At 37.2% G+C, this 15,001-nt stretch overlaps 1 protein-coding gene across 9 annotated transcripts in view; it reads right to left on the minus strand.

Moving 5' to 3' along the window:
- Positions 1–15,001, minus strand: part of TRIM44 (tripartite motif containing 44) — a 110,587-nt gene that overhangs the window by 51,356 nt on the left and 44,230 nt on the right. For 8 of the 9 annotated variants that reach the window (XR_010406894.1, XM_064576633.1, XM_064576636.1 and 5 more), the window contains 2 exons: positions 13,657–13,896; positions 1,437–1,456 (listed from right to left, as the gene is read on the minus strand). Coding sequence is in view for 8 of the 9 variants with exons in the window: in XM_064576633.1 (XP_064432703.1) it covers positions 1,437–1,456; positions 13,657–13,896 (260 nt within the window). In the remaining variant the exon portion in view is untranslated. Of the gene's footprint in view, positions 1–1,436; positions 1,457–10,487; positions 10,570–13,656; positions 13,897–15,001 lie in introns of all 9 variants that reach the window. The other variant, XM_054511983.2, reaches the window with a different exon arrangement.

A 15,001-nucleotide genomic window follows, 5' to 3' on the forward strand; every position in this document is an offset into this window, starting at 1 on the left:
CCCACAAGGACAGGAATACTGGGTACTATATACCCAGTGAGTAACACAGTGCCCGACACATAGTAGGTCATGAGAAAAGAAAGGGAGGGAGTGGAAGGAAGGAGAGAGGGAGGAAAGAAATGAACTGTAATTCCGAGGGAGCCTGTTCCTGAGAACGGCTGGAAGGTGAATTTGAAGAAATTCCCTGAGGCTTTGCAGTTCTAAAGCAGGGTGCCTGTGGCTTTAGCCACAGTAGACAAGGAGCTAGATCTAGGCTGAGAACCATAGTTCTCAAAGGAGAGAAGCACCAAGAGATGCAGATGTGGAATAATGTCTGGCACCAAGAAACTGGCAGAGGGTGTGGGGACGGAGAAGGAAAAAAGAAGAAACTTTCTTTGTTGGTTTATAAACCAAAGGACTGAATTTTGGTTCCAGTAAGGTAACCTTGGACAATTCAATTCATGTACCTTCTTCCAATGAGAAATTTGAACTAGATAAGTGATTTTCAAACTGAGTTCTTTGGAACCCTAGGTTTCTGCAGAAGCCCCTCAGGGTCTATTGTATTGAAGAGAGAAGGTTCACCAATGGATCTGGCCCCCAACTTTAGCCAGAAAAAACTCTTTGTATACTGGGGTTCTACTTAAAGCTCATTTAAAAAAAGGGGGGGCCACTTCTGCTAAAACTAAAGCTTGAATAGCAGCGGCCTAACTGAACTCTCTGACACTTCCCAGCCTGAACAGTTCTTGATCCTATGTGACACAGGACCCACCTGGACATTTTATTTTACTTTGTACAAATGCCCCTTGACTGTGTGGATGGCAAAGCTGCAGCATTTCCTAGAGCCTGTTCTCACTGAGCAGCATGACAGCAAAAGTAAGGAAACCAAACTCCAGGTTTACTGCAAGGCTGAGGCAATAATGAAATACACTTTCACATTTCATGTGGTGACACAGAAGCAGAAAGGAGCATCTTCTTTTTCCTAAACCAAGTTAAGAAACGTAATACCTATGACCTAGGATTCACGGTATCAGTGTCTCGAGTCAGATGCAAAAATGTTATACGTCAGAAACAAAGAATATTGGACCCAAAGCCCATTAAAAAAAGCAATCCAATTCCAGTCAAGAAAGAACAATGCAAAAGTTTATCTAGGCAGTCCACCTGATAGCCTAATTACCATTTAAATATAGTGCCTACTCTTCCGAGCAAGGTATTCTGGAGTTACTGTCATTACATACTTTAAAGTCTACCTTTATCTGAAGGTTACAGGCAGGAAATGGCACAGATGGGGAAGGAGATGGGAGTCTTACAAAATAAGATTTTCAAAGCCCTGACTTAAGATGTTGATCCCTTTTCTGTGCTGTTCTTTGGCTGTCCATATTTCATGGGGCATTAAAAGGCCACAAATGTCACTCTACTTCAATTCTGAGAACAGACAAGCAGCAATAATGTGATCTTACCTGGGTCCTTCCTCGTCACCCTGAAAGAAACAGAAAGAAACAGCATTAGAAATCAACACTGGTAGAGACAGATTTAGGTTTCTTTCTTTTCCCTCCCCTCTTGCAACCTGAAAGCAAGGCTTGTGCATTTACTTTAACACAGACAAACCAGCAGATGTCCAAGGGCTAAGACCAGGGCTAATATAATCCTATGCTCGAACTGTCCAGCAGAGATCAACTGATAATTTGCCTTTGCAAGCAGGTAAGTGAATGCACAGACCTAGGAGGCCTAAATAATAGCCTTGCCTTTTTATTTGTATGGCTGGCAGTATTTAGTTCTGAGCAAACTGAGAACCCAAAATAGCAGCAGGTCTTAGGCAAAAGCTGACCAGCTCCAAAAGCATCAAGCTGTTTCCTTCAAAGAGTCATTTCTGCCCTGGGCTAGCATTTTTCTCTCCAAATATGAACATAGCAACTCTAATATAGGGCACACTGTGGTAAAAAGGGCACTGAACTGGGACTCAGAAAATTGGGACTCTAGTCCAAGCTCTATTATTTATTAGCTATGTGCCCTTGGGCAAGTTAATTAATTAATCTGAACCTTGGTCTTCTCCTTTATAAAAGGGGAGCTCTGGCATTTGATGATCTACAACATCCCTCAGCCCAACACTGGCTTTTCACTTTTTCTCATTCACTGTCTATAAAAACAATGTGTGAGGGGTAGCTGTCCAGGTACTGCATGCTCTGAACCTAACTTTACCGGTGATCAGAGCAGAGTCCTTTGACTCTCTTCTTGTGATCACACAAAATTTTTCAAATGATTCTTAAGCCTTCTCCAAGGGACCTCACTCCTTCTTTTGGTGATGGGGTATTTTACATCCTTCTTTTTAGCCTTTCAGGGTTGGTCTCAATGGAGAATGTATCTCCTAGTTGTTAACTCCCCAGAGCACTTAATCAATTTGATTGTTCCTATAGGTATAAAGAATGAACTCTGGAGTCAGACACTCTAGGTTCAAATCTTGACTCCATCACTCATTTGCTGTATTACATTGGTCACGTTATTTTGCCTCACTTAATTTTAATTTCCTACTTTGTAAAATGGGGTAATAACCGTCCCTGTATCATAGGACGAAAGGAGGATTAAATGAATTAATATGTATAAACATCAAGCACAGTGCCTAAGACACAGGATGCACTTAATAAAGGTTATTATCACTATCAGTAACAATTCAGTATGATAAGCTACTATAGGTCAACACTAAGGGTAAAAGATAATAACTTAACCTAGGAACTCCCATTCAGGAACAGGGGAAACACAGGAAGAGAAAGAAAATGAATTATGTTAAGGGCTCTACCAAAGACATAAACAGAATGTTTGAAAGTCAGAAGGAAAGTGATAAACACAGCCTCTTCTGGAGAAAGGGGAAGGGAGGGCTTCACAGAGGTGACATTTATATTGGAACTTAAGGGATAAGCAGGACTTCCCCAGGTTGGCAACAGAAGATGAGTGGGAAGGGCACTGGACAAGCAAGAGCAAACGCACAGCAATGTTTAAAAAAAAAAAAAAAGTATGTTAAAGGAATTTTGAGTTTGAGGATACTAGAGAATGGGGATGTGTTTATGTGTGTCTCGGACAGGGGTTGTGGCGGAAGTGGCCGTGGTGTGGGGTTGGAGGGTTGGTAGTGCAACTGAAGTAAAGGGAGAGTGCCAGGGCAGAAGCATCTAAGGACAGTTATAGCTAGAAAGGTGATTTAAGTCAGATTATACATTGGAGGTTGGATAAGGAGGGCTTTTAGTAGACTGTTCAGGATTTGCAGTACTGGTCAGGGCACTAATCATCCACACTCTAATGAGAGAGAAGTGGGGCGGGTAGTGCAAGGAGGGTATAGGGATGGTGGGAGCTTTCTTTCCATTTTGAATGACTGGCATGTCTTATGGGAACTACAATCTAGTAAGAAAAAATTCATATAATTTAAATTTGAGCTACATAACTATCAGTGACTTAATTAAACCTCAACACAAGTTTTCAATTATCTTTGGATATTCAAACATAATTGTCTAGGAGAACCTTACGGAAAAAAGTATCCAAACACTCTCCTGTGATTTAGAGTGAGTCCTCACAACTGTAAATCTTGGCACAGTGGTTAAGAGATGGACTTTCTGATTTAGAGAAACATGGCTTCAAATTTACGTTCATCAATTCCAACAGCAAAGCTTTTGGCAGTTTGCCTTAACTTTTCCAGGTTCAGTTTCCTGATCTACACATGGAGATTCTAATTCCTACCTTACAGGGTGGCAATACAGATTAAAATAAATGAGAAAATATGTAAAACACTAAGAAAATGTTTGGTACATTATAAATGTTCAACAGATGGTGCTCATTATTGTACTTTCCCTGAATTAATTAATAACGTCTCTAGGGAAGAGTGAGGAAGGACAGAGAAGATGGGACACAAGACTGTGCTTCACATTCATCCATTTCTACAGCTTATAGATACGTGGCTGTTCAGAAGCAATAATCACTATCACAAAGCATGCGGGAAGACCAGGGTGAGAGTTTCACTGTTGAAGGAATGAATAAATGAATGAAAGAACAAACACACATACATATGGCAATTCTGAATAGGGCAGCAGACACTCAGAAGATTGCTAATCTTCCTTGTAAAAGATGTGCACGCTATTCCCTCCTATTCTGAAAGCCTAAGCTAATTCCTGTCCATTCTGGAAGATCAAGCCTCATTTGGAAATTTTTTTCTCACTGACAGACTGAGTGGAGTAATCCTACTCTGTCCTCCACAACTGTATGGCTCATACTCCTAGGCTGGTACTTAAAGCAGAAAACCAAGTGACAGCAGCATACAGTGTCTCCCTCTTTGGATTTCAATTCCTTGAGAAGAGAAACTGTACTGTTAATCTCTTTATTCACTGTACCTTACACAGCATAAGGCACATAATTAATAATTATTCAAAAATGGGGCACCTGGGTGGCTCAGTCTGTTGAGCGTCTGCCTTTGGCTCAGGTCATGATCCCAGGGTCCTGGGGTCGAGTCCTGTATCAGGCTCCCTGTAGAGCAGGGAGTCTTCTTCTCCCTCTCCCCTCTACTCCTCCCCGTTGCTCATGCATTCTCTCTCCAATAAATAAAAAAAAAAAATCTTAAAAAAAAATAACAATTATTCAAAAATGGAAAGGAGGGAAGGCAAGATATAAGTAGGATTTAAGATTAATTTCTACCCCCCCCCCCGAGTAAATCTTGGTTTCAGACAATATTAGAACTGAAAGTTTGCTAAATACCAGTTTCTATTTAAATGACTTGTCAGGTTAAGCAATGTTCCCAAATCCCTCCATCAAATATCCTCAACGCTCTTGGCTGGTAGGCTACATTCTAGTATCTTACCACCTTGTTTCTACTTCCACCAGTGGAAATGTCTGTTCACCAAGAAGCAGATAATTTTGTTCCTAAGGCTGTTTAAATCAGTTGAGCTTGTAATTATGACAACACATTTTATTAAATCACAAAAAGTGAATGCAAGAGGGAAACACTGCCTCCATGAAAACTAAGCTGAATGCTTCCAAAGCATTCAATAAAGATGAGTTACTTAAAAATTGCTGTCAACTTTGGGGCGCCTGGGTGGCTCAGTCGTTAACCGTCTGCCTTCGGCTCAGGTCATGACATGATACTAGGGTCCTGGGATCGAGCCCCACATCAGGCTCCCTGCTCAGCGGGAAGCCTGCTTCTCCCTCTTCCATTCCCCCTGCTTGTGTTCCCACTCTCGCTGTGTCTCTGTCAAATAAATAAATAAAATGTTTAAAAAAAAAAATTGCTGTTAACTTTGATGTAGGTGAGACACATGCAAAATATTAGAAAAAATAAGGTATAAAAGTCTAGGATTCCACATTCAGCTTGCTTTGAATGTTATCCTGAAATTGGACCTTATAAACAGTGCAGTATAGATGTGGTTTATGGCAGAAACATAACATTCCACTCCAAGCGGCAAACCCGCATACTCAAAGGCCTGAGTCAAAAATCAAAGAAATATACAGATAGATATTTCAAGTTTAAAATAAATGTTTAGGATATGCACGTATCATTTTTAATGATTTGCTCATCTGAACTTTTCCTAAAATTATCTCACATAGTTCAGTACTCTTCTCTCAAAACTAGACAAAAGATGGAAGTACTCATGACATGCAAATAAAAATAAACACCATTTTTGAGTACTTGACTTTGGCAAAGAAGTTTATAAAATTCAGGCAAAAAAATGAGAGACTGTCAAAACTGGTGATGAAAATATACACTGATGTAACTGTTCTGGGAATAGTTAACAAATATGTACAAGAGCCTAAGAAACGTCCATACTTTTGACTCAGTAATTACGATTTATAAACAAAGGCATGCACTATAATGTAATAAATAGCAGTAAGGAAGTTGGAAAAAACTTAAAATTACATAAAAGTTAAGTTTGTATCATTGATTCAGGATTCAAACATTATGTTTATTAAGAATTTCTGGTAATACGAGGAAAATTTTAAATATACTGTTAAGAAAAAAATATCATGAGGGGATGAAGATATTAACTAACCTTACTGTGGATATCATTTTGCAGTATATATGTGTATCGAAATAATCACACTGTATACCTTAAACTTATATATATGTCTATTTTCTCTCAATAAAGTTGGGGAAAAAAACAAAATACATACACAAAAAAGAAAAAAAAAGGAAAAAAATAACCCAATAATAACCATCAATTTAGTGTGTTTACTTTCTGCTCTGTCTATAAGTTTTTAGCATTCCAAAATGAATAAGAAGGAAATAACTTTATTTAGTTATTTGAAGAGGAGAAACACCACATCTCATTAGATCTGGGGAATAGTACTGAAACTTGTCCTGTATGCTATATTCTATAAGAGGACCCAAAAAGATTTATTAAAAACACATTTTTAAAAAGAAATGTCATCAGGAAACCTTGTAATCTCTGGACTTCTTCAACCAGAAGCTCTGTGATTCTGCTTAGCCTAGTCAAATTCATCTGTACTAAAGATTTCTTAAAACATATTGTGTTAATGGACTGGTTTTAAAATGATTTTCAGATATCAAAGGCAAATAGTACTTGAGCAGGTGGACTATTTACAATTTTTGTTTTTAGCAGCTTTACTGAGGTATAATTTATAATACCATAAAATTACCTGTTTTAAGTGTATATTCAATGACTTTAAATTTACAGTTATGCAACTATTACAAACTTGCTTAAAAACTATATATATACAGATATAAAATTATGATTATACTTTCCTTAATTTCTTTAGAAACATATGATTGTTTAAAATTGTAACTGTCTTGCAGTATTTATAACATGTAGATTTTCTACTTGACAACTATAACAAAAGGGCATAAAAAGAGTGTTAATTGGCCTATATAGTTTCAAGCTATCTACATTTTTTTTTGAAGATTTTATTTATTTATTTGAGAGAGAGAGAGCAAGCGAGAGAGAGCACAAGTAGAGTGGAGGGCAGAGGGAGAAGCAGGCTCCCCGCTGAGCAGGGAGCCCAACATGGCACTTGACCCCAGGACTCCCAGATCTTGACCTGAGCCAAATGCAGACGCTTAACCAACTGAGTCAACCAGGCGCCCCTCAAGGTATCTACATTTTATGTGAAGTTGTACTGTATTAATTTTTAGTAGACAGAAAATTAAAGGATTTCTATGTATATTATATATGCTACATATATTATAATACATATGTTATAATCCACACAGAAATCATTACAAAATAAGAACAAAGTAATAGAGCTAAAAGGCCAAAAAATGTATTAAAATGGAATTCAAATAACTGTTTCAAAAGTCTAAAAGAAGGCAGGAAAAGACAAGAGGAATAGAAATAGAGGGACAAGCAGTAAACAAATCATGAAATGGCTGACTTAAATTTAACCATATTAATAATAACATTAAATGTTAATGGACTGCACACTTCAATTAAAAGGCAGAGATTATCAGACTGGATAAAAGATTATAAGAACCCAGCCATATGCTGCCTAGGAGACAAACACTTTAACAACAGACCAAAAACAAATTGATGGGGACATACCATGAGAACAGTAAGCATAAGACTGGATCGGCTCTACTAACGTTAGATAAAACAGACATGAAGACAAACAGTATTATCAGAGAAAAAGAGGGACTTTCGTAACGATTAAAGGGTCAGTTCATCAGAAAGACAGAACAATCATAAGTATGTATTTGCTTAAAGAGACTTTCAAGATATCTGAAGTTGATAAAATTAAAGGGAGAGATAATTCCTTAATCATCCTTAGAAATTTAACACCTCTCAGCAGTTGACAGAACTAGGCACAAAAATCAGTAAAAATATAAGTTATTTGAAAACCTAATTGATATTTAATAGAACACCACACCCCAAACTATAAAATAGGTGCACAAATGCATTCACCAAGATAGACCATATGCTGGGCCATAAAACAAATCTTAATAAATGTTAAAAGCTTGAAACCACTCAAAACATGTTCTCTGATCACAATGGAAAAAATCAGAAATGATTAACAGTATGACATGTAAGAAAATCCCTAGTATTTGGAAACTAAACAAGACATAAATAATCAATGAGTAAAGAGAAAAAAAATCAAAGTAAATGAATAATATTTCAAACTGAATGATAAGTGAAAATAAAACATTGCCAAAGTTTAGGATTCAACTAAAGCAGTGCCTAGAGAGAAAAGTATAGCTTTGAAAGCTGACATAAAAAAGTAGTAAAATCAACCATCTACAAAGCTAGAAAAAAGGACAAGTAAACTCAAAATAAGCAGAAAAAAGGAAATAAGAGCACATATAAACAAAATGGAAAACAAAGAAAAAATTAGCAAATCAAAAAGTTCTTTAAGACTAACAAAATTAATAAAATGGTAATTAGATTGTCAAGGAAAAAAGAGAAAATCACAAATTATCAACATCAGAAATGAAAGATGGGTTATCATTCTAGATGCTACAGACAGTTAAAAAAATCACAAGAAAACAGTATGAACAACTTTACACTAAAAAGTACAACTTAAATAAAACCAACAAATTCTTTGAAAGTTACAACACAAATTTAAATAACACAATTTAAATATAACACAAATTAAAATTTAAATAAACATGAGATCAAACAAAATTTGAATAGCTCTATATTAAAGAAATTAAATTGGTTATCAAAAACCTTCACATAAAGAACTCCAGGACAGATGATTCTGCTGGTAAATACTACCAACTATTTAAGGGAGAAATAACACGAATTGTACATAAACTTTCAGAAAATAGATGACGAGGGAATACTTCTCAGCTTGTTTTCTGAAGCCAGCTAACCCTAATACCAAAGCCTGACAATGATGTTATAAAAATATAAAACTACAGATGAATATCCCTCATTGAACACAGACCTAAAAATCTTTTTAAAAAATTAACGAATTGAGGGGCACCTGGGTGGCTCATTCCGTTAAATGCCTACTTTTGGCTCAGGTCATGATCCCAGGGTCTTTGGATGGAGTGGGCTCCCTGCTCAGCGGGGAGTCTGCTTCTCCCTCTCTCCTCCCCCCCACCTTGTGTTCTCTCTGTGTCTTTGTTTTCTCTCAAATACATAATATCTTTAAAAAAAATAAAATAAAAAACTAACGAAATGAACCCAAATTATACATAATAATGAAGTGGGAGTTTATTTCAAGAATGCAAGGTTGATTTAACATTGTAAAATTAACCAATATAATCAGCCATTACAATAAAATAATGAAAAAAACCCCCATATAATCATTTCAATAGATATAGAGCAAATATCTTATATATACTACATTCATTCAAATTATTGTTCCCCATAGCTAATTGTGTCATTTCTCTCTGGCTAATTTGCTTTCAAGACTTTTTTCTTTGTCCTTCCTTTTCATTACTTTGATTTTGATGTGTCTAGGTATGGATTTCTTAGAATTTATCTTGCTTGGGTTCACTCAACTTCTTAAATCTCTAAGTTTATATCTTTCAACCAAATCTTAGAAGTTTTGAGCCATTATTTCTTCAATTTTTTCAGCACCGCAATCCTTTTCCTCCCCTACTGACATGGGTGACGTGTACGTTAGATCTTCTTTCATTGTCCCACAGGTCCTGAAGACTCAATTTCAGTTAGTTTTCAATCTTTTTTCTTGGTTGTTCAGATTGGATCTCTATCTTCAAATTCACCAATTCTTTCCTCTCTTATCTCCAATTTGCCACTGAGCCAATCCAGTGAATCTTTTATGTCAGTTATTGTATTTTCCTGTTCTAAAATTTTCATTTGGCCCTTCTTTATATCTTCTACTTCTTTGCTGAGATTTTTTATTTTTCATTTGTTTCCAGAGTTTGTTATTGCTAAGTCATTTTCAAAACAGTAGCTTTAAAATCCTTGTCTAATAATTCTATACTCTGTGTCATCTTGGCGGTGGCATCTTTTCTCATTAGATAGTCTTTTCTCATTAGAGTTGAGATTTATTGGTTCTTGCTATAATGACTGATTTGGGACTGTATCCTGAACATTTTGAGTATTTAAGAATCTGGTTCCTATTTAAATCTTCTATTCTAGCAAGAAGTCAACATATTTAAATTCAGAACACATGTCCTATTACATTAATTGAACACTGTGTGTCAGCTATACTTCAATTTAAAAAAATAAAACAAAATAAAACGAAAGTAAAAATGATTTAAAAAAAAAGAAGAAAGAAGCAGAACACATGTCCTGGATCAGGTTTGTGGATTGTGGTTCAAATATCAATATAGTTTAAATGATTCTGCAATGCTATTCTGATCTGCCCCCCTCAGATGACAAAACTCCATGCTATCATCTCCACAGTGCTGGCTAGGGAGAAGGAGGGTACCAACTCATTACTATAGGACAAGAGTGGAAGATAAGGTTCTACTCACTGACCCAGTTGGGGATATACACTGCCTAGTTAATGCAGGGGTGGGAGGGAGGAGTTAGAGCTCCATCTACAGTCTCCAAAGGGGAGGGATACTATTTCCTTCCTGATACTGCAGGGCAGGGGTAGAAGTAAGAGTTTACCTTTAGGCTCCAAGGGAGACAGGCACCACTGACTCCTGAGAGGGGCAGGGGTGATGACAGAAGTCAGACTTTTACCTAAAGGCTCCAGGGAAAAGGAATGATAACTCATTACTGCAGGAGAAGACAACAGATAGGTTTCCACCCCACTGGCTCCACTCCTGCAGTGCCAACTGGGGCTGGGAAAGGGTATAGTTTTATTCATGGTGTGTTTCCAGAATAGGCAGGATTGGTCAAAACATTTCTCTATAGCTGAAATGCCCTTTTCCTAGTTCTTTGGCTACAGAGAGCAGGCTTTTCTTGGAGATTTTCTTTCTGTCTGTGCTCATTATAGTTTCCAGTTTGCAAGGCACCCAGGCCAGGATATACACAGGAAGCAAGAAAAATCCCAGGGAACTCACTGCCATGTAGTTCCTCAAATCCCAAGATCCCTGGTCAGAACCATCTTTTCTCACTTTTGAGAGTCTTCTGGTAGGTGACTTAAATATTTTGTCCAGGGGCGCCTGGGTGGCTCAGTTGATTAAGCATCTGACTTCGGCTAGGGTAACGATCTCAGGGTCCTGGGATCAAGCCCTGCGTTGGCTTCCAGGTCAGCGGGGAGTCTGCTTCTTCCTCTCCCTCTGCCCCTCCTCCCGCTCATGCTCTTTCTCTCTCAAATAAATAAAATCTTTTATAAATATACACATATATACATGTATTTTGTCCAGGAATTTTTGTTGTGATTAGTGGAAGTAATAAAGTGAAATATGTTTACTCCATCTTGTTCAGAATCAGTATCTGCAATCCGATTTTAAATGCATCAAAAAAATAAGATGCATTAAAGAGTGGAAGGCTGGAAAGACGGCTATGTGTAAATCATGATTCAAGTATATTAAAATGTTAATGGAAGAATCTAGGTGGAAGTGTATGGGTGTAATCTGTAAAATCTTTTCAACTTTGCTATATGTTCAAAAATTTCCGTAATAAAATGTTGGGAGGAAGACTCTTTTGGCCAAATACGAAATGCAGGTGATTAAAAAAAATCCGTAACATGCAAAAGGAAGAAAAGAATTCCTCTGCTGAGTGAAAAAGAGGTACTGGAGATTTGAACTGATCAGTAAATTATCAGATTAGCTGGAGCGAGAGGCTATCAGATGAGAACAGTTCTTTGTAAAAGCTCTAGCCAGCTGAATGCTACTTTTTGTCTTTAATAGCTTATTTTGTCCACAGCCTGGTCCTTTGGCCTTGCCAGTTTTGCATCCCTAGGAGTAATTCCATCAGAGTTAACAAGCATAGCGCAGTTGAGCAGATGAAGCGCTTAGAGGATGGTTAATACTGGGGAGGGACTAAATTCATTACTTGAAATGAAAATAAAAGAGAGGGGGCTCGCTCTCAAAAATAAATCTTTATTTTTGAAAAAACAACCTACTCAACACAGAGAATAAATGTGGGGTTCCGATTTGGGGGGAATTTGGGACACAGTCATGCCATTGATCCCTTTGAGTTAATTCTGGTTGACTTTTTTGTTTAAGACACAAAGTGACCACCTCCACACTATAAAAGGTCTCAGGAGAGCGCCTGGGGGGTCAGTCAATTAAGCGTCTGCCTTTGGCTCAGGTCATGATCCTGGGGTCCTGGGATTGAGTCCCACATCGGGCTTCCTGCTCAGCAAGGAGTCGGCTTCTCCTTCTGCCCCTCCCCCGACTCGTGCTCTCTTACGCTCTCTTTCTCACAAAGATAAATAAATCAAAAATCTTTAAAAAAATAAAATAAAAGGTCTCAGGAACACAGAGCCGTCTAGGGCACTGATTCTCTTCATTTTTCCCACTTATATAAATGGAACACTTGACATATTGCACATAGTAGGGAAAACACATAGGCATTGGGATAGAACAGACTTCAATCTGAATCCTGGCTCTGTTTTCTACTAACTAAATGACACTGGCTCAATGTCTCTGTAGTTCTCTGCATCTCAATATCCCATCTGTAAAACAGAAATAATGAATGCTGATATATAAGGGTTAAATTAAATGATGAATATAGAATGCTCTCTTGCCTATCTAGAAACTTATTTAGGCACATATTTTCTTCATCCTGCGGAGGATAAAATGAAAAGAACAAGACATTCTATTCTTTTCACACACTGATGAAAATTAATCAAGAACCTTGGATGAGTGAAGCAGATAACTGTCCAACGGTCTCTGACATTTTGTCAGGATGGCTCAGACAATACCTGCCTCTTGAATGATAACCTGGCTGTTCTGTCGGCTCATTTATTCTGTATCTAGGCTCTCCTGGGCCAAGGCAAGACTGCTAGCTAAGCAGTAAGCTCAGTGAGTCTGTAGCAGTCCTGGAGAGTCCATGGGACTCCCCTAGGTTTTCTTCTAGAAGGCGTAAGCCTGACCAGAATTTTCAACATAACACTATGAAACCTTATGAACAAAAGCTTCTCCCCAGTGGGTGAAATATAAGTTCTATAATATTTTTTTAAATAGCTATCTTAAATTTTATTTTAGAATTATATTCTAAATGCCTGAATATGTTGTTTGATAAAATGTTTAAGACTTTTTTTGCCTGTTACTAAATAACAATGAATACAGAGACTCACATATGTAGTGATTCAACATTTACTTTGTGTCTTTCATTCACACCTTTTTTGATCTTTCCAGTGCCACATGCCTCTTTTAATCTAACAGTTATGCCCCCAATTTATGCAGTTGGCTCCATATAAAAACCAGACTAAGGCACTTTTTTACTATTCACACAATCAGTCCAAAACCTTTCATTCTGGCCTGCTTTATGCTCCACTTCCTGACATTCTCATTCACCCTGTTCTCATCCCTATGACGACTTTATTTATAGGCTCATTTCACAACTTGGAATCTGTCAGTTGCCTTCTTCTCTGGCTCTGATTTCTGGCTTCCCTCCTTAACTGCGATTAGTATTTGCCCTACTGACTATACTCCTTTAAGTCATGGTAGACAAATATTTTGCCAGGCCCAATTGCTGGGTGCAGGCCCTAGCAGCCAATGCTTCCACACTGGTTCACACACCAGTCTAAACACCTATACCCTAAACTTTCAATTCATTCATGTTTAAGGACCATAAAAGAGAATTTCCAGAGCTAACAAACAGAGCAGTCAGTTTCCTCCTATTCCTCCTGCTACTAATAATTGCAGGCATTCTCCTTTACCTCTGCCTTTGGCTCAGCTGATTCATTAGAGGTATCAAGTTGTTCCTTGGCTTGGGCCATCTGAGTCATCAACCTGTCCATGTGGGACTGGATGTCTGCCAGTATCTCAGTCACATGAGCAGTGGCCATTGCTTCCTGGATGTCCACTAGATGAAGGGCCTTCTGCTCCTCATCAGCAATCACTTTCTGAACTTTCTTAAATTCCTGCTGTATAAACACCTTCATCTGGTCCCGGGTTACCTGCAGAACATAAACAAGTAAAAATAGTAAGTTGGACATACAAAGAATGGAAGGATAGAACTGTACTGTAAATGCTAGGCAGCCCTGGCCAAAATATAAACCAACCATGGTTCCTACATGGTCCTGAAATTTTGGGACTATCCTCTAAACAATGTTCCCATAATACTGTTGATGAATTTCTTAGTAATCCTTTTGCCTCTTTTAGTCTTTAGGAAGTAATTTCTTTTCCTCCTTCCCTTTTTGCTCTTCCTTTTGTTCACTTTTACACCAGCAATACCTGATTACTTTTTAACAATTTAATAGGTGAGTGTAAATTGTAAAAAATGAAATTCCCCTTCTCTCTCCATCTGAATACCATTTTTCTCTTTGGAGGGTAATTACTATTAACAGTTTGGTATGTATCCTTCCAGCCACCTTTCTATCTAGTTATACACATATACATACACAGACAATTATGTTGTTTTTATAAAAACGGGTCATAGTGAACATTAGGTTCTGGGTCTTGCTTTTCTATTTAAAATATGTTTGTACATACAGATCAACTTCATTATATTATTTTTAATGTCTGTATGATATGGATATATACAATGAATATTTATATATATAAATAAAAAGATAAACGTACCCATTAAATATTTCCCTTAATGGGAATACAGGATATTTCCAAATTTTTGCTATTACAAACAACACAGTAATGAACATCCTTGGATATATCTCTTAATATTCGCATATGAATTTTTTTTAGAGACTTTTAGAGTCACCAAGTCCATTTATTATATACTCTAAAAATACTGACTGATAAAGCCAAATTGCCCTCCAAAAAAGATGTACCAATTACATTCCCACAACAATGTGTGAAAGTAGGCATTTATTTATACCTTCACCAATATTAGATCATGCCAATCCTTAAAATGTTTATTCTCTGATGAGTAAAAATATATTTATATATTTATATATTGATTTATTTTATAGCAACCACTGAGCAGATCAAATAAAATATGGCTGCAGGATATATTTGGCTGGGGCATAAGGTAAACAAAGTGAGAAACTACCAAAATAAGAACTTCTAAACTCTGTATCTTACCAGTAACTATACTTACTGATG

Source organism: Mirounga angustirostris, unplaced genomic scaffold (genome assembly GCF_029215605.1).
Source record: "Mirounga angustirostris isolate CCGP_5_RB_7025 unplaced genomic scaffold, mMirAng1.0.hap1 SCAF_13, whole genome shotgun sequence".
Lineage (NCBI taxonomy): Eukaryota > Metazoa > Chordata > Mammalia > Carnivora > Phocidae > Mirounga > Mirounga angustirostris.